The following is a 10,102-nucleotide window of genomic DNA, read 5'->3' on the forward strand; positions in this document are numbered from 1 at the left end:
AAGGCCTCCGTCATAAACTACGCAGGCGGCTCGGTGAGGCTCTAATGGCCTCCGTCATAAACTCAAAGCAGGCGGCTCGGTGAGGCTCTAATGCCTCCGTCATAAACTCAAGCAGGCGGCTCGGTGAGGCTCTAAAGCCTCCGTCATAAACTCAAGCAGGCGGCTCGGTGAGGCTCTAATGCGCCTCCGTCAAAACTCAGCAGCGCTCGGTGAGGCTCTAGGCCTCCGTCATAAAACTCAAGCAGGCGGCTCGTGAGGCTCTAATGGCCTCGCTCATAAACTCAAGCAGGCGGCTCGGTGAGGCTCTTGGCCTCCGTCATACAAAATCAAGCAGCGGCTCGTAGGCTCTAATGGCCTCGTCATAACTCAAGCAGGCGGCTCGTGAGGCTCTAATAGGCCTCCGTCATAAACTCAAGCAGGCGGCTCGGTGAGGCCTAAAGGCCTCCGTCATAAACTCAAGCAGGCGGCTCGGTGAGGCTCTAATGGCCTCCGTCATAAACTCAAGCAGGCGGCTCGGTGAGGCTCTAAAGCTCCGTCATAACTCAAGCAGGCGGCTCGGTGGGCTCTAATGGCCTCCGTCATAAACTCAAGCAGGCGGCTCGGTGAGGCTCTAAAGGCTCCGTCATAAACTCAAGCCAGGCGGCTCGGTGAGGCTCTAAAGGCCTCCGTCATAAAACTCAAGCAGGCGGCGTGAAATGCTGAATACAACAGGTGTAGTAGACCTTACAGTGAAATGCTGAATACAACAGGTGTAGTAGACCTTCCTGTGAAATGCTGAATACAACAGGTGTAGTAGACCTTCCTGTGAAATGTTTCCTTACAAGCCCTTAACCAACAATCCAGTTCAAGGAATAAACAAAATAAACTAAAGTAATTTTTTTATATAAATAAACACAATAAAAGAACAACAACTAGGTTATATACAGGGGTACCAGTACCAGCCTCTGTCCGGGTAGCTCTGGTCCAGTACTATACCTGTATCCAGTACTATACCTGTATCCAGTACTATACCTGTATCCAGTACTATATATGTATTAAAACCAACCATTTTTGTTTGTATTTGCAGTGAACTAGTTCTACTAACATTGTATTTTGTAAAACTGATAGCAATCACATAAGAGAACAGTTTGTATCTGTAATCTGCAGGCAACAGGTAGCATACATACAGTGCATCCGGAAAGTATTCAGACCCCTTGACTTTTTCCATATTTTGTTACGTTACAGCCTTATTAAAAAAATAAATAATCCCCTCATCAATCTACACAAAAACTGTTTTTTAGCATTGTTTGCAAAAACTAAATACATGAAATATCACATTTACATAAGTATTCAGACCCTTTACTCTGTTGAACTTTGTACTTTGTTGAAGCACCTTTGGAAGCGATTACATCCTTGAGTGTTCTTGGGTGTCAAGCTACAAGCTTGGCACATGTGGGGAGTGTCTCTCATTATTCTCTGCAGATCCAAGCTCCGTCAGGTTGGATGGGGAGCGTCGCTGCACAGCTATTTTCAGCTCTCTCCAAAGATGTTCGATCAGGTTCAAGTCCGGGCTCTGGCTGGACCACTCAAGGACATTTAGAAACTTTTCTCGAAGCCACTCCTGCGTTATCTTGGCTGTGTGCTTGGGGTCATCGTCCTGTTGGAAGGTGAATGTTTGCCCCAGTCTGAGGCCCTGAGCACTCTGGAGCAGGTTTTCATCAAGGATCTCTCTGTACTTTGCTCCATTCATCTTTTCCTCAATCCTGACTAGTCTCCCAGTCCCTGCCGCTGAAAAACATCCCCACAGCATGATGCTGCTACCACCATGCTCCACTGTAGGGATGGTGCCAGGTTTCCTCCAGACGTGATGCTTGGCATTCAGGCCAAAGAGCTGAATCTTGGTTTCATCAGACCAGAGAATCTTGTGAGAGTCCTTTAGGTGCCTTTTATCAAACTCCAAGCGGGCTGTCATGTGCCTTTTACTGAGGAGTGGCTTCCATCTGGCCACTCTACCATAATGGCCTGATTGGTGGAGTGCTGCAGAGATGGTTGTCCTTCTGGAAGGTTCTCCGATCTCCACAGAGGACGTCTGGAGCTCTATCAGAGTGACCATCGGGTTCTTGGTCATCTCCCTGACCAAGGCCCTGCTCAGTTTGGCTGGGCGGTCAGCTCTAGGAAGAGTCTTGGTGGTTCTAAACTTCTTCTATTTCAGAATGATGGAGGCCTCTGTATTCTTGGGGACCTTTAATGTTGCAGAAATATTCTGTACCCTTCCCCAGATCTGTGCCTCGACATAGTCCTGTCTCAGAGCAATACGGATAATTCCTTCAACCTCATGGCTTGGTTTTTGCTCTGACATGCACTGTCAACTGTGGGACCTTATATAGACAGGTGTGTGTCTTTCCAACTCATGTCCAATTAATTGAATTTACCACAGGTGGACTCCAATCAAGTTGTAGAAACATCTCAAGGATGATCAATGGGGCTTCTGTCACGTTCTGACCATAGTTCTTTTGTATTTTCTTTGTTTTAGTGTGGTCAGGGCGTGAGTTGGATGGGTAATCTATGTTTTCTATTTCTGTGTTGGTTTTCTGTGTTTGGCCTGATATGGTTCTCAATCAGAGGCAGCTGTCAATCGTTGTCCCTGATTGGGAACTATATTTAGGTAGCCTGTTTTCTGTTGGGTTTTGTGGGTGGTTGTTTTCAGTCTTTGTGTGTCTGCACCAGATAGAACTGTTTCGGTTTTCACGTTTGTTGTTTTGTATTTTGTAGTGTTCACGTTTATTGTCTTTAATTAAACATTATGGACAATTACCGCGCTGCGCATTGGTCCTCCGATCCTTCTAACTTCTCCTCCTCAGACGAGGAGGAAGACGACAGCCGTTACAGCCTCCCACTCCTCTTTCTATTCTGGTTAGGGCCAGTTTGTGCTGTTCTGTGAAGGGAGTAGTACACAGCGTTGTACGAGATCTTCAATTTCTTGGCAATTTCTCGCATGGAATAGCCTTTGTTTCTCAGAACAAGAATAGACTGACAAGTTTCAGAAGAAAGTTATTTGTTTCTGGCCATTTTGAGCCTGTAAACGAACCCACAAATGCTCTGATGCACCAGATACTCAACTAGTCTAAAGAAGGCCAGTTTTATCGCTTCTTTAATCAGCACAACAGTTTTCAGCTGTGCTAACATAATTGCAAAAAGGTTTTCTAATGATCAATTTGCCTTTTAAAATTATATAAACTTGGATTAGCTAACACAACGTACCAATGGAACACAGGAGTGAAGGTTGCTGATAATGGGCCTCTGTACACCTATGTAGATATTACATTCAAAAATGGAATATCTARATAGGTGTATAGCTACAATAGTCATTTACAACATTAACAATGTCTACACTGTATTTCTGATAAATTTGATGTTATTTTAATGGACAAAAAATGTGCTTTTCTTTCAAAAACAAGGACATTTCTAAGTGACCCAAACTTTTGAATGGTAGTCTGAGTGTGATACGTGCTGCTTTGTTCTGGAACAACTGCAATTTACCTATGTCCTTCTTTTCTGCACATGACCACACAGTTGGGCAGTATTCCAGGTGCGACAAAACTAGGGCCTGTAGGACCTGTCTGGTCGACTGAGATGCCAAGAAGGCAGAGCAAAGCCCTGTCATGGACAGACCTCTTCCCATTTTAGCAACCAATGAGTCTATATGTTTTGACCATGACAATTTGCTATCTAGGGTTACACCCAGCAGTTTAGTCTCCTCAACTTGCTCAATAACCACATTATTCAATAATAGATCTAAACGAGGTTTAGCGTTGAGCGAGTGATTTGTCCCAAAAATTATGCTTTTAGTTTTTGAGATATTTAGCACACGCCTATTGTTAGTTAGCCATTCTATAACGGACTGGAGCTCTGTGTTAAGTGTCTCAGTTATTTATTTGACTGTTGAGCCGTCAGCGTACATAGACACACAAGCTATAGTCTCTAGAATGCAGACGTAGTCTTCCTAGTAGGACTCTGCAATAGGACACGCATCCGTTTCAGCGTGTTTTGGGAGTCAAGCAAGAGTCGACTCCTACAACTCCAACCACAGGAGTCGGACTCGACTCCAAAAATGTTTTCCTTATTGTGTTTCCCTCTACAGAATAATTACATTACATGAGAAATAAATAACATACTAGTTTGAGTCTACATGGGATATGCAGCTCAAATGATCTGCTATCTGGAAATTTCAACATGTACTTAGTTTCCTGGGGAATTATTATAGGTTACCATAGCAACAAAGTCATAACTATGGCTAAACCCCGGCTATTTCTACATTGTAGCGATCTTCTTAAAATATGATTTTAAACCTAACCATAATCTTAACTTTAACCACACTGCTAATCTGATGCCTAACCTGAACCTTAAATTAAGACCAAAAATCACAATTTTATTTGCAGGATTTTTTACGATACAGCCGCTTCTGACTTTGTGGCTGGGGTAACTAGTGACAGACCACTGAGGATTGTCCACATTGATCTCCATGCTGGCAGCAAGAATAAGCAAGACCGAGCAAGAACAAGGCCGTGACCGCGGCAATTTCCTTCCAAATAAAAATCACACAATGAAGCTTGTGAAGAATAATACAAATGGTCGAAATTTGTCAAATGTTATGGCGAAATGTTAGCAGACTTGTTTAACAATATGAAAAAAGGAATAAAGTTAATCGCCTTTATAGCACAAATAATATTATAGCATTAGGCTCCAGAGTGGTGCAGCGGTCTAAGGCACTGCATCTCAGTGCAAGAGGGGTCACTACAGTCCCTGGTTTGAATCCAGGCTGTATCACATTTGTTCTTTAACTGACTTGCCTAGTTAAATAACAAAATGACATTATTTTTAATAGCATTAAAGTAATGATTACTAGATAGTTCAAATCAAATTGTATTTGTCACATGCGCCGAATATAACAGGTGAAATGCTTACTTACCAGCCGTTAACCAATAATGCAGTTTTAAGAAAAAGACGTGTTAAGTAAAAAATAAGAAATAAAAGTAACAAATAATTAAAGAGCAGCAGTAAAATAACAATAGCGAGGCTATGTACTGGGGGTACCAGTTAGTTGAGTTAATTGAGGTAATATTTACATGTAGGAAGAGTTAAAGTGATTATGCATGATAATAACAGAGAGTAGCAGTGTAAAGTGTTTGGGGGGGGGGGGGGGGGGCAATACAAATTGTCTGGGTAGCCATTTGATTAGCTGTTCAGGAGTCTTATGGCTTGGGGTAGAAGCTGTTGAGAAGCCTTTTGGACCTAGACTTGGCGCGCCGGATCATGTAACAACAGTAATACAAATAAAAAATCATAATAATAGTAATAACAATATTAATAATCATATTATAGTGTTGCATGTAAAAGGGTTCCATTCTGCTCAGGACTTTTAGTTTCCAAATCCACAGAGCTTACACCCAGAGGAGCGTCTCTGCTCTGTTGTGCGGCCCTAACAGAGTGGCCCATCAACTTATATCCAATCCTTTTTTCATATTTGACATTCATATCGTACCGTACAAAATGATCTGTACGTTGTGTCACAGTAAAAGGGGGTCTACTAGGAGCACTTCTAGTTTCCAAATCCACAGAGCTTACACCCAGAGAACCCTGTTTTACTGGTTGTTAGGGGTTGGGTCAGAGACCTGGGTGTTTTACTGTGAGACCACAACCCAGGAGAACCCTGTTTTACTGTGCCTGTAGGGTCAGAGCCTGTGACTGTGAATCCACACCATCCAGAGAACCACTGTTTTACTGTGCCTGTAGGGTCAGAGCCTTGACTGTGATCCACACCCAGAGAACCCTGTTTTACTGTGCCTGTAGGGTACAGAGCCTGTGACTGTGAATCCACACCCAGAGAACCCTGTTTTACTGTGCCTGTAGGTCAGAGCTGTGACTGTGAATCCACACCCAGAGAACCCCTGTTTACTGTGCTCTGTAGGGTCAGAGCCTGTGACTGTGGAATCCACACCCAGAGAACCCGTGTTTTACTGTGCCTGTAGGGTCAGAAGCCTGTGACTGTGAATCCACACCAAGAGACCCTGTTTTACTGTGCCTGTAGGTCAGAGCCGTGACTCGTGAATCCACACCCAGAGGAAACCCTGTTTTACTGTGCCTGTAGGGTCAGAGCCTGTGACTGTGAATCCACACCCAGAGAACCCTGTTTTACTGTGACACCAAGAACAGATCATTGTGTACGGTGCAATAAATGTTAAGAGTACACACACAAAAAAAATTGTCGACCATTTACGCTTGAAAAAATAAAAAATAAATTACTTATCTTATAGAAATAAAATATAATTTTTGCAGTAATTATTCACCAGCAAGTGGTATTGGAGCGCCAAGTCTAGGACAGAAAGGCTCCTTAGCAGCTTCAGCGCATGTGACAAATAAAGTTTGATTTGATTTTGATACAGGACAGGACATTTATTTTGAAGGATTCCAAAAGTCCTGACCCGGAAGTACTTAGTAGTTCTTGCCTGTATCACAGCGGTTTCACGTTCAACGCTGAAGCTCACATCAATGCCATTGTTAAAGTAGATAACTGGCTACTAGCTAACTATTTATAGTTGTATTATTCTCAGCTACATCTTATCTCATAACCAGGCCAACATAAAACAGTGGTACATATGGAGCTGACATGGTGAGCTTGGTTTGTGATTAACCAGTTGGCGAAAATGTTTGGGGACATTTGGCGCCTAACTAACGATATTTAAACTATGGCAAGTTTGAGGTTTGCTATCCGTAGAGATGTTAACGCTAGTTGTAACATAATCATGATGAAACGCTGTTCCCTATCTCCTCGTAGGGAGGACGTCCCGCTCCCATCCCCAGACTGTCTATTATTTAACAAAGACCTATATGACAAGTACTCCCTGGCGCCGACCATCAAGGGACTGTGGTCTATCGCTGTTGTAAGGTACAGTATGCAGCTAGCTACAGTAGCTACCTAACGTAGCGTCAGTGGCTGGCTAACGTAGCGTCAGTGGACAGCAGATTGAGGGGAGTTTTATCTCTTTCTCATTGTTAGAACTGGTAACCATTAGAACTGGTAACCATTCGAATGATGAACTGGTAACTATTAGAACTGGTAACCATTAGAATGATGAACTGGTAACCATTAGAACTGGTAACCATTAGAATGATGAACTGGTAACCATAAAGATGAATGGTACCACTAGAGATGGTAACCTTAAAGAAGCTTGTGCTGCGTGTCCAGTCCCACAGTAAAGGTTTGACAGTGAAGGAGATAGCAGGACCCAACAGGACCACCAAGCCCCTCTAACACGAAGCAGTCAAACAGCGCAGTAACCATAACGAGACAGGAGTAGCACCGGACGAGCGCCTTCGCTGACATCAGAATGAACACGGGACCGTAAAGAGATCACCCGCGCTGGTGGGCAGTCCCCAGACCGAACCCCGACACCCTCAGCCCCCCGCCAGACCCCAGCCTTCCCCTCGGCCAGTACCAGAGTTTGTCCGAAGCCCAGGATCCAATACCCCTTTCTCCAGACCACCAGTAAAAGACCAGCTGACATATTTCTCATAGTGGCTGACCAGCAAACAGCCAGAAGGCTACTCAGGTAGGCACCGACGGCTCTTATATAAGAATACAATACATCGTATAGCGCAATACATACAGAGAAGCTCCTCATGCACATAATGCTCTGAACAGAGCCTGTGAACTGTGCCTGTACAAGGCAGAGGCCTGTGACTGGTCCTGTAGGGTCAGAACTGTGCCTGTAGGGTCAGAGCCTGTACTGTGCCTGTAGGGTCAGAGCCTTCGGCGTAGGCGAGCCTGACTGTGCCTGTAGGGCAGAGCCTGTGACTGTGCCTGTAAGGTCAGAGCCTGTGACTGTGCCTGTAGGGTCAGAGCCGGTGACTGTGCCTGTAGGGTCAGAGCCTGTACTGTGCCTGTAGGGTAGGCCTGTACTGTGCCGGTAGGGTCAGACCTGTGACTGTGCCTGTAGGTCAGAGCCTGTGCTGTAAGTCAGAGCCTGTGACTGTGCTGTAGGTCAAGCCTGGACGTGCCGTAGGGTCAGAGCCTGTGACTGTGCCTGTAGGGTCAGAGCCAGTGCCTGTAGGGTCAGAGCCTGTGACTGTGCCTGTAGGGTCAGAGCCTGTGCATTCAGTCATTGTACTTAAAACATGCATTGACATTGACAGAACTCAATGTTGTGACCTGTGCCTCCCTCCCTGTCAGATTCTAATCGCAGCTTGCCTTCACCCTTCCCGATCTAGCACTAACCCTGTTCATCTATGCCGATCAGACGCTGTTGCTGCATGTGAACAGTGAGAGGTCAGAGTTCATGAGGTACCTGCAGGAAGTGGCCAGGATGTGTCCGGACGACTACAACTACATATCCCAGGGGGCCGCTCTCTACTCAGAGGTAATGCACTGTTACTTCCTGGTTACTAGTCTGCTGATGTTACAACTCTGTACGGTACTGTCATCGTTTTCTGTTCCAGGAGTATCTGAGAGCCTGTCTGGACCAGATGAGGATGTATCCCCAACTCTATCAGATCCAGGAGATAACCAGCCTCACAGGAGGAAACTTCTCTTCCAGCCTCCAGCTCAACTTTGAGAAACAGCTGCTCACTATGGTGAGATATACTAGAATAATATATTCTATTTAACAGTAATACTATGGTGAGATATACTAGAATAATGTATTCTATTTAACAGTAATACTGTGGTGAGATATACTAGAATAATATATTATATTTAACAGAAATACTGGTGAGATATACTAGAATAATATATAATATTTAAGCAATAAGCCATGAGGGGGTGTGGTATATGGCCAATATACCACAGCTAAGGGCTGTTCTTACGCACGACACAACGCGGAGTGCCTTGATACAGCCATTAGCCGTGGTATATTGGCCATATACCACAAACCCATGAGGTGCCTTACTGCTATTATAAACTGTTTACTAAAGTAATTAGAGCAGTAAAAATAAATGTTTTGTCATACCCGTGGTATACGGTCTGATATACCACGGGTGTCAGCCAATTAGCATTCAGGGCTGGAACCACCCAGTTTATAAATAACTGTAATACTATGGTGAGATATACTAGAATAATGTATTCTATATAATAGTAGTACTATAAACTGTTATCCTTTGTACTTGAGTCCCAGAACCTGTCTTCTCCTCCTGTGTGCCTGCAGGGCGAGGTCGTGATCACAGACCACAAAGTGGTGCCTAATGAAGCACAGTTGGCATTTGACTATGAGACTGTTTCATCAGACATTCCTCCAGTCAAGAAAGCCAAGCTCTCACACTCTGTAAGAATGATGCTTGACTTCTTTAATTACTACAACAAAGAGAGACATCATTGGTTGTTGTTGTCAGGTTGGAACTCAGTCTTTGGGAGGCCTTTGTATATGAACTATTAAATACACCGCAGCAACACTCTTCCATTGATGTTTCTGAACAGTGTTATGTCTTAGAGTCCTCATTTTACACACTAATGTTGGTATTTGTTTCACGTTTAGGGCGTCAGTACTGACAGTAATGCAGAGAAGCTGAGTGGTCGGTATGAACCCCATGTTGTCCTGAGTAGAGAAAGTCTGGTCAGACTGCTGGACAACCACGGTCCGGACTTCACTGATCCCTGGGAGTTACCTGTAGTGGTCAGAACCAACCCTGGAAGAGGTAGGATATAACCTAACCCCTCATCCTGACCCTAACCCTGGGAGAGGTAGGATATAACCTAACCCCTCATCCTGACCCTAACCCTGGGAGAGGTAGGATATATACCTAACCCCTCTCTGCCCTAACCCTGGGAGAGGTAGGATATAACCTAATGCCTAACCTGGGAGAGGTAGGATATAACCTAACCCTCATCCTGAACCTAACCTCTGGGAGAGGTAGGATATAACTACCCCTCATCCTGACCCTAAACGCTGGGAGAGGTAGGATATAACCTAATGCCTAACCCTGGGAGAGTAGGATATAACCTAACCCCTCATCCTGACCTAACCCTGGGAGAGGTAGGATATAACCCTAACCCTCCATCCTGACCCCTAACCCTGGGAGAGGTAGGATAAACTAACCATGCCTAACCCTGGGAGAGGTAGGATATAAACTT

General features: G+C 44.5%; 1 protein-coding gene across 1 annotated transcript in view; it reads left to right on the top strand.

The window, feature by feature from the left end:
* Nucleotides 1-6,480: 6,480 nt before the first annotated feature.
* The window catches only part of ice2 (interactor of little elongator complex ELL subunit 2), a 31,690-nt gene continuing 28,068 nt past the window's right edge, over nucleotides 6,481-10,102 (top strand). Inside the window, 10 exon segments of the mRNA XM_070440627.1 lie at nucleotides 6,481-6,649; nucleotides 6,815-6,925; nucleotides 7,226-7,238; nucleotides 7,411-7,589; nucleotides 7,779-7,911; nucleotides 8,021-8,113; nucleotides 8,223-8,396; nucleotides 8,476-8,610; nucleotides 9,180-9,296; nucleotides 9,507-9,666. Of these exon segments, the coding sequence (XP_070296728.1) occupies nucleotides 6,636-6,649; nucleotides 6,815-6,925; nucleotides 7,226-7,238; nucleotides 7,411-7,589; nucleotides 7,779-7,911; nucleotides 8,021-8,113; nucleotides 8,223-8,396; nucleotides 8,476-8,610; nucleotides 9,180-9,296; nucleotides 9,507-9,666 (1,129 nt within the window). The 5' untranslated portion in view covers nucleotides 6,481-6,635.

This window comes from Salvelinus sp. IW2-2015, unplaced genomic scaffold (assembly GCF_002910315.2).
Source record: "Salvelinus sp. IW2-2015 unplaced genomic scaffold, ASM291031v2 Un_scaffold2762, whole genome shotgun sequence".
Classification (NCBI taxonomy): Eukaryota; Metazoa; Chordata; class Actinopteri; order Salmoniformes; family Salmonidae; genus Salvelinus; species Salvelinus sp. IW2-2015.